Here is a 16,183-nt window from a genome sequence, read left to right as displayed (position 1 = left end):
TTGGAAAGGGATCCTGTTAAACATTTTCCCTCGACTCTCTATGACCTACTGCTCAGTATTACGTTTTTGATTAGCCTTCTGCCAGGTGTGTTGATAAGCACTCGGCATAGATTGGTTCATGGGATCCTCAAACCCTGAGTGGCAGGACCACCACCCCCATCTTATAGGTGGGGAAACTGAGACACAGAGCTTAAGAAATTTTCCCAAGGTCATATAAGCTTTTAAGAGAAAGAGCCAACGTTAACATTCAGGTCTCTACACAGCCTGCATTTGTCAGCGTCTGGCAGTGACAATTCTGTCTTCTTTATCATTCACTGCTTTCTTACTCCAGAACCTTTTATTTGTTATTTGGGCAGTTTCCCCATGTACAACAGAAAGGGGTATTTGCTACAATTCTAAGTGCTCCTTCAATTCTAAGATGCCATCAATTTTTATTTTTAGAATTTACCATTTTTAACGGTGTAGTCCCGTGGTGCTAAGTACATCCACATTGTTTTACAACCATCACCATCATCCATCTGACAGAACTCTTTTCATTTTGCAAAACTGACACTCTTCATCCATTAAACATAACTTCCCCATTTCCCCCTCCCCTCAGCCCCTGGTGATCACCATTCTACTTTCTGTCTCTATGGATTTGACTATTCTAAGTACTTTATTAATAAAAAAGGAAGGAAGGAAAGAAAGGAGGGACGGAGGAAGGGAGGATTGATCCCAGCTATATTCCCACGTTAAGGTCATAAAACACATCCCAAATTTTGCAATAGTAAATGGGAGAACTCTAACATTATCAGCAAATAATTAAATTGTAAGCATAAGACCCTCTATTACTCATTGGATTCTCAATGCTGCCTCAAGTTCCCTTTTGGTTATTTATTTTTTCTTTTTTTCCTATCATCAGTCTTGGTTCTAAAAGTAAAGCCTACCATGGTAGGTGTGCAGTGACTACTCATTTCACACCTATTCCTTTATTACCCCAAACACCCATTCCTGCTCTCCTTGCTTTGGTCTTCGCCATCATTCTTCTTTTATACTTTCATTCTCTGTGTGCTTGAGAAAACACACTTAATTTGGAAGGTTTGTGGTCAAGATGAGGGAACACATGTAAATAAGCTAGATAGATATAAATACATTTAACAACAACAACAACAAAACCCCCCACTCTCTCTGGATCACATCTAGTTTATTTTGTTTCTGTTATTCTTAGAATGAAAACTGAATCTTCATAAGTTCTGTAATGTATTTGTCATTTTGTGGATTAAGTTTAAAATGTCAAATATTAAGACAGAAAGTAACCAAAAACACACACCAATAAGCCATTATCCATCCAAGAAGTAAGTTTAAAATAACTTCATTCAATGTATACTCCCTTATCATTTATGGAGCATCATTCATTACAAATGTAATTATTGAGCACCTACTGTATGCTAGGCATTGTTCTAAGCACAAGGGATACAGTTTTTTTTTTTTTTTTTTTTAAACAAAGGTAAAAATCTGATTTACAATGCTTACATCCCAGTTGGAAAGACAGAAAATAAATGACATAAACATGGTAAATACACAGTACATAAGAAAGTGTGAATGCTAAGAACAAAATGAAGCAGGGGGATGTAACACGAAGAATGTGTTTAATTTGAGATATGGTGGTAAGAGAAGGCCTCACTGAGCGCACAGCTTTCGCATAAATGCCAGAAGGAGGAGAGGGAGCTAGCCATACAGATATGTGGGGAAAGAGCTTTCCAGGCAGCGTGGACAGCCAGTGCAAAGGCCCTGAGGCCAGTTTACCTGGCATGTTTGAGAATCAGTGAAGCAGCCAATGTGCCTGGAATGGAGTGAAAAGGGGGAAGCGGGGAAGCATTGTAATGAGGTGAGGTCCGAGAGTCATGGGGAGCCAACCCTATACGGCCTGGCAGCCCACAGTAAGCACTTTGGATTTTACTCTGAGTAAGATGTGATACCACCAGCAATTTTGAAAAAGGAGTGAATGATACGATTTCACTTATATTCAGGAATCATCATCACCCCTTTTTATATTTCCAGAAATAGTTTGACAGAACAGATTAAGCACATGTTAATGGAAATGTTTTGGACACACGTCAAAAATTCAACCACAGGTACTCTCTTAAGCTATCACTATCATTGGCAGCCTCTGGATGTGGGCTAGGGGAATGGGTTCTTCTAACAATAGTAAATTCCTTTCTTGCTACATGCTAAATAATCAGAAAAATGTGCAGTAAAGAAGGGTGAGACAGGATGTAAAATAGGCTAAGGAATATTCTAGAAAACATCTAATTTCAGAGCATAAGGCAATCCCTAAAGAAATCAGCAAACCTGGACCCTTAAATCTCTGGAGGAGAAACTGGCAGAGAAAATATAAAGTATAATAGTAAGGCATCGTGTGTTTCAAAAAGCAAAACATCCTCAATTGTCAAGGTGGTGTAGCAGTACCGCCGTGAAAGGCTGGACCGTACTACTTGCACTCAGAAGTGGAGAGGTAAATTGGGTGGGGACATAAGAAGATTTAGCACAGGCTGGGAGTGCAGGTTGTGTCACAGCACATGACAATACGACGTACTACCAAGGTTCCCAAAGCAAGCAGCTTTCATTTCTACCACAGATCCAAAAGCAGAATTAATTTTCATATAATTTTCATTAGTTTCTATATAAACACAATTAACTCACAAGCATATTAGTGCATCTTATTGAAAATTGAGTATCCTCTAAATGCTCATAAGATAGTATCACCTTTCCTATCTTTTCCTTTGAATCTAGGTATGTTTGTGACATTCTTTAGATTTTATGTGGTCATCACATAGTCAAACCATAGTATTTACCGTTGTGCCTGGAGAAAGGGTAGCTCTGCCATGGCATCAATTTTTGGGAAGCATGCCTAGAAAGAGGCCTTGTTTTGTTCAGTGAATAACGCCCAAATCGATTTAACTTGAGAACTAGAATTGAAATGATTGCCACAAACCACTAGATGGCACTTCACATCAAATACTGCTACAAACCTCTTGCTTTTTGAAGTGTCTATTCATTACACTTTCCATTTAGAATTGCCATTGGGGTCTTTATAGTGACCTTCCTCTAACATCACTAAGAAAACATGTATTATGTGCAAGGTTCTTTCTCTTATAGGATTATTTGTGGTAAGCCACGGTAGGTCATTCAGACACAGTCTAAAAGCCATTTTTATGAGCAGAATCAGGTGAGCTGTTGGCACTCATAAAATGTACACTAATAGCACTTTTAAAAAAGTTATCCTTAGAGTCAAAATGGAATTGGAATCTCTTAAGGGATAAAATCAGAGTAAACCTGTTGCTCTATGATTTTTTTTTCTTGTTGTAATCAGCTATGCCGTGTTCTTAATTTTGGAATAAGCAAAAGATTCACAACACAGAATTTGTACCATGTAGACATCTACCATTTGACTCTGAAGCCATTCAATAAGCGTTTCTGCTGTTGAGTCAGGGATCTGGCATCTCAGGCCTTCCTTCTCGTCTGTTTCCATCATCTCCAACAGTCCACGCAGGTCTTCCACAAGGTGCAGAGCTCGCAAGCTTCCCATGAAAGGAGAAGTGGGAGACTGGCAATCAAAAATCCCATTGGAATATTCCAGGGCTTTAGAACCTAGGTTAAAGAGAAATCACAGAGGCAATGGGATTTATAATAGATAAAATATTAATAACAAAGCTAAAGGTGATAAAGCAGTCTAGCCACGTTGAGGAATAATCAAAACAAGGCACAGGAAAAAGATAATTCGATCACATCAATCTCTCTAAGTCATAGCTGTTTGGTACAAAAATAAAAATCGATGGTAAATATAAATGGTCCAATACCTAACAAGGAGGCCAATTGTGTGGTATAGAAAGAAAAAGAGCCTGGGGGCTTTGGTGTGCAGTGTGCTGGCCTCACAGAAACCACAGACAAGGTGGTAGATGAGTTAGGTGGAGCCACGCATTCTGGAAAATACAAATTTTACAGACCAATAAAATCTTCAAAAATCCCTGAAAAGGATTTATGCTGAGGTGGAAATTGCATAGCATAATTTCAAAGGTAAGAAAGCCAGTTTCCAGTTAACTTATCAGAATTTAATCTCTGGAGTTCACTGAATGACATGTGTGCGTTTGTGCATGTGTGAAGCATGTGTGTCTGAACATTTTCCCTGTGATTTTGTTTGCAGCCTAGCACCAAATGCTCTTGTTAATATCAGCTTTAAAACATAATTTTACAGGCTGGGTGCATTGGCTCACAGCTGTAATCCTAGCATTTTGGAAGGCCGAGGAGGGAAGATCACTTGAGCTTAGGAGTTTGAGACCAGCATGGGCAACAGAGCAAGACCCCATCTCTACAAAATATAGAAAAATTAGCTGGGTGTGGTGGCTCACGCCTATAGTCCCTGTTACTTGGGAGACTGAGGCAAAAGGATTGCATGAGTCTAGGAGTTTGAGGTCACAGTGAACTATGATGACACTACTGCACTCTATCTTGGGCAACACAGGGAGACCCTGTCCCCCCAAAAAAACAAAACAGTTTTACAGCCACTTTTGTTTTCTATTACTTACAAGAGAAAACATTTTACTACTTTTAAATTCACACAACTGACCCATAGCCCATTCTGAAAGCAATCATATATACCTCTTCATCTCTTTGATTTTTATTTTCTGATGTGTCAAATATACATACTATTTTTATACTTACCTATCGGTCATGGTGATAGTCAGGCTATCACCTCACATGTTTGAAGATCCTGCAGTTGGATGACACACGCAAACCAATGTGGGAGTTCTCTCCCCAGTTGGCCATCGGGCTGGATCAATTCCAACAATGGAAACAGAAATTCTCTTACAGCTAGTCCATTCCACTGACCTTCCTAACAGTGGACCAGATTCTGCCAAACTCTAATTATGGCCACTGTTGATACACTAGGCACGGTGCTAACTGCATCACAGGACCCTCTGAAATCAATCCCCTTAGGAGTCCCGAAGGCTGAGATGAGAACCCAGAAAAACATAAACTGAAAAGAGTATGTCAGGGGGAGGGAGGAACAGAAGAGCATTAAAACCCAGGGAGGCTGTGGTGTTCTATTCCAGCAGTTTTGAGCATTGGGATCATCTGATACTATTAAAAATACATGTGTCCATGACAGCCCCCTTCTGTTAAATTCCCTTCACAAAACAAAGTGGGCAGAGGGGAGAGATGCACATTTAGAAAAAGTTCCCAAACATTTACAGTCATTTCTCCTCCTCTCCCTCAGACCCCAGTTGGAGAATTACTGAAGTTAATTTGAAAACATATAAACCCAGGTCCTACCTACGCGCAAAGCTTCTCATTGATTTAGTTTGAGGTAAGACTCTTTGTTTTTCTTAATAACTGTAACATTATTCTGAAGCCCTTCTAGGCCTTCTGGGGCTAAGAAACAAATACACTAACGTAGTAGAATATATAAAATGTAAAACCTTCAGATACTATTCCAGAAATATCATTTCTCTCAACTAGAGTTTTTCTAAGAGTGTAAGTATATCCTCTGTTAAGAGCCTAGATTGGTAATAGTAATATTTTCTGATATCGTGACTAAATAAGTCCGTTTCTTCTCCACATAATAGTCCTTCAACTAGTATTTGAAAACATGTTTCATGATCTGAGCAAGAAAACACTTTTCTAGACTAAACTTAACCAGTTCCTTACCAGATTTGGTTGTTAAACTCTTTGCCTTCATTTCACCTCCCCTAGACTAGTTTTAGCTTGCCAAGAACTCTTTGCAAATGATATTACAAGAACTGAACGCAGTACACTAATCTATAAAGGAGGTCAAATTGAAGTTGCATCTCCAGGACATAGAAGTATAATAAACTATGGCATGCCACTTTCCTTAGTAAAAAAAAAAAAAAAAAGAACCTTCTGAACAGGACCTAGAACCACCAAAACACAATAGGATCAAATCTATGATCGGAAAAAATAAGCAGGTGGGGCCAGGACAACTAGAATCCAGGAGGGGTAGAGCTTAACCGCACTCTGACCTTGATCATCAGAGGGTGATAACCACACCTAATGATCCATATTGAACCCTCTCCTCATTGTAATGGGTTCCTAAATACATAAAAGCACTTCTTGTCAGACAAAAACTATAATGTGACACAAGACCTCAGGGAGCCACCATTCTTGGAGAGACCTCAAGGGTTCTCTTGCTAGTCCGTCCCCTCTGCCACGCTGCTGGTTTACTGCCTTTCCTCTGCTTTCACGATAGACACCTGCTGAAGATCCTTGACACGGGAGTCATAGGATGAGATCTGTGTTTTAGAAAGGAGATTCTGGTGGTGTCGAGAAGGATGGCCTAGAGCAGGAGAGCAAGAGTCTCGGGGGCGTCACAGGGAAAGGTTACTTGGCCATAGAAAGATAATGGTAGCACACATAGGACAGATTTACAAAGGATAAAAAGAAAAGGCAGAATCTGGGAGGAGGCAGAATTGATAGAACTTCATTAACTAAATGGGGAACATGGGAGACAAAAATGTCTAAAATGACTTAAATTTCTAGCTTAGGAAACTGTGGATGGAGGGTTATGAAATGAACCAAGATAAAGACCGTTAGAGAAACTTCCAAGTAAAGATAATGAATGAGTTCAATGCTTTAAATGATGACACTCATGTGCCTACAGGATACTTCAAGGGAGGTATCTGCTTGGCAGTTAGAAACAGGGGTTGGAAGCCTAGTAAAAAATTGGAAAAGTAAATAGATGTAAATTGAACAAGCCAGGCTCAGTGGCACATGCCTATGGTCCCCACTATTCAGGAGACTGAGGCATGAGGATCACTTGAGCCCAGGAGTTTGAGGCTGCAATGAGCGATGATCACACCTCTGAACAAACATTGTACTCTAGGTTGGGCAACACAGCAAGACCCTGTCTCTAAAAAAACCAAAATAGATGGGAGAGTCACTGGTGTAAAGTGAACGTTGATTTCAAGGGAAGAGATCAGAACATTCATGGACATTGGGTAGAGCAGTATCCCTCAAAGTATGGTCCACAGACCATCTACACCAGAACCACATGAGATGCAGACTTTTTATCCTTGATCAGAGACCTAGGATGTAAATGGAATTTTTGATATTTTAAAATAAAGTTTGAGAATAATTCTGGCAGAAAATGGAGAAGAGAAACAAAAATGAAACCATGGAAAACAGAAAGGCATTGTAGAGAGCCAAGAAATGAAAGAAAGTGAAAAGGTAATAAAAGAGTTGTAATGAAAAAGCCAAGCGAAGAGAGTAAATGTCATAATTCCATCTTTCAGAGGATGCAGATTACCTGCTATGATACCATCCATCTGTTCCAACGCCGCAGCCAACATGTCACTTGCGTCACTCATCATTTTCTTATTTGTCAAGGCAAAGTCCAACCTAGATCTGAAAAAATAATGATGTTGTCATTACATCCTTTACATGACACATGCTTGCAAATGGGTTTGATAATTCAGCTTCCAATTAGAACTGCACTTAGCAGTAAAAAATGGAGAGAGAACTTGAGAAGTGGTGGAGGTGAATCAACCTAGCCATTTAAAGTAGGCTGTGGCCAATCATCTGCAGCACAAGACCACATGCCATACCTGTTATCAGGTAATAAAGAAGATTCAGTTCTTGCCCTCGAGGTCTTTAAAGTCCAATACAAGGTTTCTATGCTGTACTCCAGAGCTCTAGGACTCTGTGAAGGGCACCAGGGATGGCCGTGGAAGCTTGCTGGGGACATGAAAGGTGCTGGCCAGACAAGACTCCTCCCTCCCTGTACCAGCCTCACCAATCTCTGCTCTCTTAATTTTGCTTTTTTTCTTTCTGCATAAAGGTTTACTTTAAGATTTGTCTATGAAGGCTGGGCGCAATGGCTCATGCCTGTATTCCTAGCACTCTGGAAGGTCGAGGCAGGAGGATCTCTTGAGGTCAGGGGTTCGAGACCAACCTGAGCAAAAGCAAGACCCCATCTCTGCTAAAAAAAAAAAAATAGGAAAAATCAGCCGGGTGTGGTGGCAAGCGCCTGTAGTCCAAGCTACTCGGGAGGCTGAGGCAAGAAGATCATTTGAGCCCAGGAATTTGAGGTTGCTGTGAGCTAGGCTGACGCCACTGCACTCTAGCCTGGGCAACAGTGAGACTCTGTTCCCAAAAAATTTGTCTAAGAAAAGGATTCACTAACATATATATTAAACACACACACACACACAAACCCCTATTGGTATTTTGTAATGTAATTATACCTATCACAATGCACCATAGACATTACTGAGCGCCTATAGTGGTTCTTCCACATTTATGTAAGTCATCCATAATCCTTAATAATGACAACAAACCTATCAAATGGATAAATTCATCTCCATTTTATAAGTGAGGACCAAAGATGTCTGATTTTTGCATGGAACACAGCAAGTAAATACAGCAGAGACTAGTTTTTATTTTAAGTCTGTCTGACCTCCACTATAATACTGAATTTCTACTTATCTGACTCTATCTGAAGGACAGGTTTATGCTGAAATTGAGTCACAATCTACTTATTATTTCACCTGTTAAAAATATATTGAGGCCGGGCGCGGTGGCTCACGCCTGTAATCCTAGCACTCTGGGAGGCCGAGGTGGGCGGATCATTTGAGCTCAGGAGTTCGAGACCAGCCTGAGCAAGAGCGAGACCCCACCTCTACTAAAAATAGAAAGAAATTATATGGACAGCTAAAAATATATATAGAAAAAATTAGCCGGGCATGGTGGTGCATGCCTGTAGTCCCAGCTACTCGGGAGGCTGAGACAGGAGGATCGCTTGAGCTCAGGAGTTTGAGGTTGCTGTGAGCTAGGCTGACGCCACGGCACTCACTCTAGCCTGGGCAACAGAGTGAGACTCTGTCTCAAAAAAAAAAAAAAAAAAAGTAAGTAAAAAAAAAAAAATATATATATATATTGAGATTATGCTTGCAAAAAATTTGGTCATTTGCAAGAAAAAGAAAACATAATAATTTTCAACATTAATTGGTACATTTCAGGTATCAGCCTAAGCACCCACGTAGATTCTCCCAGCAGACTTGAATAAGGCTCTTGCTACTCTGCAGATACTGTGGAATAGAAAATACCTGGAAAGAAAGGGCATGCTGTTTAACAGAAACCTTTGCCCTCTGTTTCCAAGCAGCCAGATCTCACTTGCCACTTCATTTTCCCAAATATATTTATAGTTCTGATATCAGTTTCTTGGATCAGTTCCCCACTGTACATTCATTCTAACAAAATGCCATAAAATTACTGTGAAATATTACTTTGACTTTAGAGTAGTTTCACCTAAGGGTTTTCTAGAACTTCACTCACTTCAGAAGGTATAAAATATCACTACCATTTTATGTGGAAATATTAATCACCCCAAAGTTCTCAAGGTATGCGTTTACAGTTACCCAGAAACCAAGGAATCAACAAGTCAGGTTAAGAACCTAGATGATTCTAACAAATTGACTTGCACACTCAGCCAGTGTACAGTCCAAAGAGGTGGGACACACGTTTAATAACCACACTTCAGGCTAGAAGACTCAAAACATGAAAACTGAAAGCATAAAGGATTAAGGTGAATTTCATATATGTGTATAGGTAAAACAAAGAGACACACACCAGGCTCAGCTATAAACATGGGAATACCAATAAAACAAAGTAACACCCACATTAGAAAAACACACTCACCATCTCACTAAATTAGAAAATTCACCTTTGTTAGCAGCTATATTTTGTGTAGAGCACAAACACTTTTTCAGGTATGACAAGTAGTTATCTGTTTCTCCACTGTTCTGTTCAATGAGCCTTCAAATGTTAGGACGTGAAGGTATGAGACAACCTAGACCATGCTTTTCAAAGTAGTGAAGGACCAGTTTTTACAAAAATTTCCAATTCATTAGAAAACAATCCTTTGTTTATTATAAGAAAAACATGATGACAATGTTAAATTGCTATGAAAGTTTATAAATGCTTACTTTCAATTTCTTCATATTTCACAAAGCAACCTATAGGTACTAGTAAGGAAAAGACAGTATATACAAGTAATAAATATGTATAAATATGGCAAAAGTGGTAGGTGGTAAGGGAGAAAAGTGGAGCAGGATAGGAGGGTCTAGTTTGGAAGGGTTTACACATTTAATAGGTGGCCAGGAAGCAGAGACAGAGTCAAGGGACAAAGATCTAGTCAAATATAGGTGGTCTGCTTCAGTGGTATTCCAAGTGTAGAATGTCTACAAATGAATAAAAAGCAATTTGAGAGGGGTGAGGACATGAACAGACATTTACCAGAAGAGGAATATTTTTAACCAATAAAAATATGAGATGCTTAATACCATTAACAATTGAGGAATTTAAAACGACGTGATACTGGTTTAAACCCAGTCAATTAGTGAAAAGAATTTGACAACACCAAGTGTTGTAGAGGATGTGGATTCACAGTAACTTTTATTATTTGTTTGTTTTTGAGATGGGTTTCACTAGGTTGCCCAGGCTGGCCTCAGACTCTTGGGATCAAGCAAAACCTCCTGCCTCGGCCTCCCAAGTAGCGGGGACTACAGGCACGTGCCACCACGCCCAGCTTGACAGGATCTCCTATAGAATGGTGGTGGGAATGTAAGATGGTTTACACTTTAAATAACAGCATGGTATTATCGTCTATTAATAAAATTAAACATTCACGTTCATTTTCAATATACCAATATTTACTCCAAGGTATAAAACCAAGAACAATACACAAATGTTTGTAGAAGGACTCTTTACATGAACAAAAATATAACCAACCCAAATGTCCATGAACACAAGGGGGATGAATAAACAGTGGGACAGTCACACAATGGAATGACATATAGTTGTCAAAACAAAGAAATACATGTGTAGTATGGACAAATCCACACATTATAATAGTAAATAAAAAAGTCTCCAGTAAATTCAGCAAGGTATTTTATAAAGTTAAAAGCAATTAAATAAATATTTAATTATTTATATATATCAGCTGATGGATATATATTATCAACATATTTTGATTATATGTATACATTTTAGAAATACATACAAATTCAATGTAAGTATAAGAAAAGAAAAAAGAGATTGATACAAGTTACCAAGTAACAAGGTTACTGCCAAGTTTTTGAGTTGGAGAATAAATTCAAAAGTCCTTACTACCTTATCTAAAAATAACAAAATAGGAATTTTGGTTTGATAATGGGGGAATAGATGTTAGTGGACAAATTGTGATTCAAAACATTAGATGAAATATAAAACCATTTTTTGAAGAAACTGGGGAGGTTAGCAAAAGCAGGTAGAAACCAGAGGGAATTTGGCTCTTAAGAAAAGGGAACTGGCAGGTCACAGTGGCTCACACCTGTAATCCTAACACTCTGGGAGGCCGAGGTGGTAGAATTGCTTGGGGCCAGGAGGAGTTCGAGACCAGCCTGAGTAAGAGCTAGACCCCATCTCTGCTAAAAATAGAAAACATTAGTTAGGTGTGGCAGCACAAGCCTATAGTCTCAGCTACTCAGGAGGCTGAGGCAGGAAGATCACTTGAGCCCAGAAATTTAAGGTTGCTGTGAGCTGTGATGCCATCACTGCATTCTAGCCAGGGCGACAGAGCTGGACGCTATCTCAAAAAAAAAAAAGAAAGGAAAAGGGAAACATAATGGATAAGATTCACATTTATATAGCTTTCACATGTGGGCATCCCCAATCCATGTGATGCAGAGTGGCTAGGACTCCAATCTTACTGACTCAAAGGTCAGAAAGGTGTAAAAGTCTTACATTATACACAAAGATGTTTAATACTAATTCATGGCAGACTGTGGTAAGTTAAGAAAATATAATGTAATCCACTAAAACTATAAAATAAAAAGACTAGTAAAAAGCCAATTGAGTTGATCAAACTGAATATTAATAAAATTCTCAATTTTATTAAATCCAAAAGATGGCAGTAATGGAGGAACAACGGATGGACGGGAGAAAGAAAAATCAAAAGCCAAGATGCTAGACTTAAACTAAACCATATAAATAATTATATTAAATAGAAATGGAATAAATAGTAATGAGCCAGAAATCGTCAGACTAGTTAAAAAAAAAAAAAAGGACTATATACTGTTTGTAGAGGTATACTTTAAATATAAAAAATATAATAGTAAAAGGATGAAAAATAAGACATACCATGCATATAGTTAGCATAAGAAAGCAGGAGTAGGGTTTTTTTAATAGGAGTAGGTATTTTAATACAAGAAAAAAAAACCACTAATCAATAAGTATTACTATAAGGAAAGAGATATTTTATAATGATAAGAATTAATTCATCCATAAGTCACAATAGGCACAAATGTTTTTGCAACTACCAACAGAGCTTCAAAATACATGAAGGAAATACAAACAGAATTAAGGGAGAATTAAATTTAATCCACTTATATTTAAGGTAATTGTTGATACGGTTGGATTTAAGTCTACTGTCCTGACATTTTTTACTGTTTGTCCCATCTATTATTTGTTCCTCCTTTTCAACCTTCTTTTGGATTAATAGATGAGGTAGTAAAAAAACAAAAAACCAGTAATAGGCTGGGCGTGGTGGCGCACACTGTAGTCCCAACTACTTAGGAGGCAGGAGGATTGCTTGAGTCCAGAAGTTGGAAGTTGTAGTGAGCTACGATGACAACACTGCTCTCTAGCCCAAGCAGAACAGTAAGAATCTGTCACAAAAAACCCAGTAATGTAGAAGATTTGGGCAACATTATCAACCATCTTGACCTAATTCAATTTATAGAACAAAACATCCAAATGCAGAAAATACATTCTTTTTAAGTCCACATGTTATGTTATATTCACCAGGATATGGCAGGTATATGAGGGCACAATGTTATCAATAAATTTCAAATGAGTTTTAAAGAACTATACAGAAGAGCCACAACCTGAAGTGGTAAAGTACTAATACTAAGAATAGAATGTCCATATTTACTAAAATTCTGCCTTGCCCATGGCTTGAGCTATTTTAGAGGCAGCCTAATTTAGCAGGCATCTGTGTTGATAAAGCTATGTTAATTTTCATGGCTAGGTCAAAGTGTTTTTAAAAATGAAAAGGCTAAATAAAAAGCTTTCAGCTGCAGTAAGCTATGATAATGTCATTGCACTCCAGCCTAGATGACAGAGAGAGACTCTGTCTCAGTAAGTAAAAATAAAAATAAAAAGCCTTCAGAAAACCCCACGCTCTCTATAAAGACTTTCCTATATCCTCAAAAACACTTTTGAGAGGAAGTTCCCTGGGCTTCCTCAAATAATTAATAGAATGAAACAGTATTCTAATACCATGGAATAATGCTCTATAGTGAAAAGATCAAACAAATAACACACACAGTATTATGTTGAGCAAAAGAAGCCACATGCAAAGGACTATGTACCATACGATTCCTTTTATAAGAAATTCATGAACAGGCAACCCATGATAGAAAGTAAAACAATAGTTACTTGTAGGAAAGGGTGAGTGAGTGAAGGAGACACTGGGGGAATTTCTGTTCAACATCTTAATTGGGGTATTGTTTACACAAGTCTATACCTTTGCACGAACTCATCAAACTAAGCAATGGTCTTTACAACTTGTCAGGCATTAAGAATCCCATTGTCAATCCCATCTAAATTCTTTATTTTAACTAGGAAAGAACCATGAGTTGCTGGCTAAATGTTGAAAGCATAAAATTCATTCAGAGTCTGTTTAATCAGGAATTGCCTTAAAACTTATGTATTATTAGCATTGTTCGGTTCCCGGGGCAGATGCTATTGGTGCCCCATGCATATTTTCAGGCACGCCAGCCCAACTTTTAACCATCCAAGGTATCAAGGAGCCCTCTGCCGTTGCACATGGTGGTCTGGAAATGCCAGGGAATTAATATCCCTTGGGAGCAGTCCTCAACTTTAAATACCCGAGCACATTTTCTCCTGATTCACGTACTCTACACTAGTTCCCAGAATTACCCAGAGGATTAAGCTCTACTCAGAGCAGTCACGTGTTTGATAAGGCATTATTTATCAGATTTTCTTTTACTTCCCAACATTTCTCTAACAGTTCCCTAGAATTACTTTTCAAATAAACCTTTTGTACTTGAAAAATCAGGAATGAAGATGATTGTTACAAATCAGATATAAAATCACTTTCAAAAAATGAACTAAATACGTAGATGGATGGATACAGGTAGGACACACATGGACCTATGATCAAGGATGGGAAATAATTCGCATCCATGTACCTGAGGTCCAAAATAACAGGCTCAGAACATCCAAGTCCCTTTGTCCTCATTCTTTGCTTACCCAGAAACCTGCCGAATGACTTCTGAATTCTAAATGGCTAATGTATACTCCTCTGAATACTTGCTGAAGGGCAAGACAGCAAGAAATATAACTACCAAAACAAATGAGTGGAGCTTGGGTTCAAAGTCACAGTTCGAACTGAGGACGCCTCTGATTCCCTTATTTGTTGGGTGACGTGAACAGTGAAGTCAAGCTCTGTTTGCAGGAGTCCTCAGTCTCGTGGTTTCCCATTCCAATGCCTTACTAAAAATAAACTTAGGAAAGTCTTAGAAAAGTAATCTCTTGGGGATAACATTCATATAGTAAGGGACCAAAAAAAAAAAAAAAAAAAAAGACCCAAAAAAAGTACGTTCAGGGTTTATTTCAAGTTTGGTCAGGACCCATTTAGAGTGGATTTGACTAGGGTAAAGTATCAGGGAAAGTTCCAGCCATGGGTGTGGTGGCAAAAGCGTTGGCAGGACACCACAATTTTTTGCAAGGTTGCTGACTAACTGATGTTTTAGGTCAGGCTCAGCGCCCAGGCTTTCTGTGAGAAGAAAAGAAAGGCTGTAAGAAAATTAGCAAGTTTGTTTGAAACTTTTGTAAGAACAACATTTGTCCTAGCTTTCTCAACTCTCCTTGGGTAAAATGCTTGGGTTTGAAAACGAGCTTTCAACTTCCTGCCCAAGACAGACATAACCCACTGAGACTGTAGAAGAAATCCCTTCAGAGAAAATGTTTATATGTATTCAATGAGGCTGGTGGAACGCCATATTAGTCTGTGGTCATTAGGAAACTAGAATATATTTTCACACAAATTACTCACACATTTCTCAACAGTGTTTTCCTCCCCTGGCTGCTGCCTAGTGAGGTTAATCGATGACACGATGATTTCTAATGCGTGCGGCAATACAACTGTAGCAAAAATGAACTGTCTTAAAAGGAGAAAGACCAAAAGGGAGTAGCAGGGACTACTAGGTCCGTGGTTTTGGCACAGCAGCGACACTGTGAGCTGGTTAGAAATGCCAGTCTTCGGACCCCACCCTATACCTAGTGAGTCAGAAACTCTAGGGGCCGGGCCAGCAATCTGTGTTTTTACAAGGCCTCCAGGTGGCTGTGAGGTGCTCTCCATCTCCATACAAACACATAAGGGGCCTGTCTCACCTCCTCGGGATAAGAAGCCCCGCCCAGATGAGGTGGGAATTGGCTACCAAGGTAAATATGGGCAGAATTCCTCTCCCCACGCCTAGGCTTCTTACTTTTGATCCAAAAATAACAGCTTTGAAGAAGCGATTCAGGTTCTAACTCGAAAAATCCCTCCCTTTAAACTCAACTACTAAGTCCTCATATCTACATTTTTTGAGATTCTTACATACAACCCTCCTTGTTTCTGGTTCTCTGCTATGTATCTGTCATCACTTCATTAGGCCAAACCTTTCTCACCTCCAATCTGCTCTAGCATCCCTAAAAAATTAATTAGAATCATTTGGAAAGGGCAACATGGTAAGACGTGGGGGTTATGGGCAGGGAAAGTGTTGAAAACAGAAAAGGCTGGGAATGTTGGTAGCATGGGTGACACCTAATGTTACAACACACACAACTGTTTTTTGTTTGTTTTTTTTTAAAGACGGAGTCTTGCTATGTTGCCCAAACTGGCCTGGAACTCCCGGGCTTAAGCGATCCTCCCATGTAGTTGGGACTACAAGTATGTGCCACCACACCCAGCTATAACACACATATTAAAAATAGGTCAAACTGACTGGGCATGGTGGCTCATGCCTGTAATCCTAGCGCTCTGGGAGGCCAAGGTGGAAGGATCCCTTGAGGTCAGGTGTTCGAAACCAACCTGAACAAAAGCAAGACCCTGTCTCTACTAAAAATTTAAAAAATTAGC

The 16,183-nt window shown here is 39.0% G+C and overlaps 1 protein-coding gene across 5 annotated transcripts in view; it reads right to left on the bottom strand.

The window, feature by feature from the left end:
• Positions 1-16,183, bottom strand: part of PPFIBP1 (PPFIA binding protein 1) — a 160,028-nt gene that overhangs the window by 49,249 nt on the left and 94,596 nt on the right. For all 5 annotated transcript variants that reach the window (XM_069489969.1, XM_069489970.1, XM_069489971.1 and 2 more), the window contains exons 3-4: positions 7,304-7,401; positions 3,425-3,630 (exon numbers count right to left, since the gene is read on the bottom strand). In XM_069489969.1, the coding sequence (XP_069346070.1) occupies positions 3,425-3,630; positions 7,304-7,367 (270 nt within the window). In that variant the 5' untranslated portion in view covers positions 7,368-7,401. The remainder of the gene's footprint in view (positions 1-3,424; positions 3,631-7,303; positions 7,402-16,183) is intronic.

The sequence above is a fragment of the Eulemur rufifrons genome, chromosome 16 (genome assembly GCF_041146395.1).
Source record: "Eulemur rufifrons isolate Redbay chromosome 16, OSU_ERuf_1, whole genome shotgun sequence".
NCBI lineage: Eukaryota > Metazoa > Chordata > Mammalia > Primates > Lemuridae > Eulemur > Eulemur rufifrons.
Note: the sequence above shows the minus strand (reverse complement) of the source record. Positions and strands in the feature narration are given on the sequence as shown.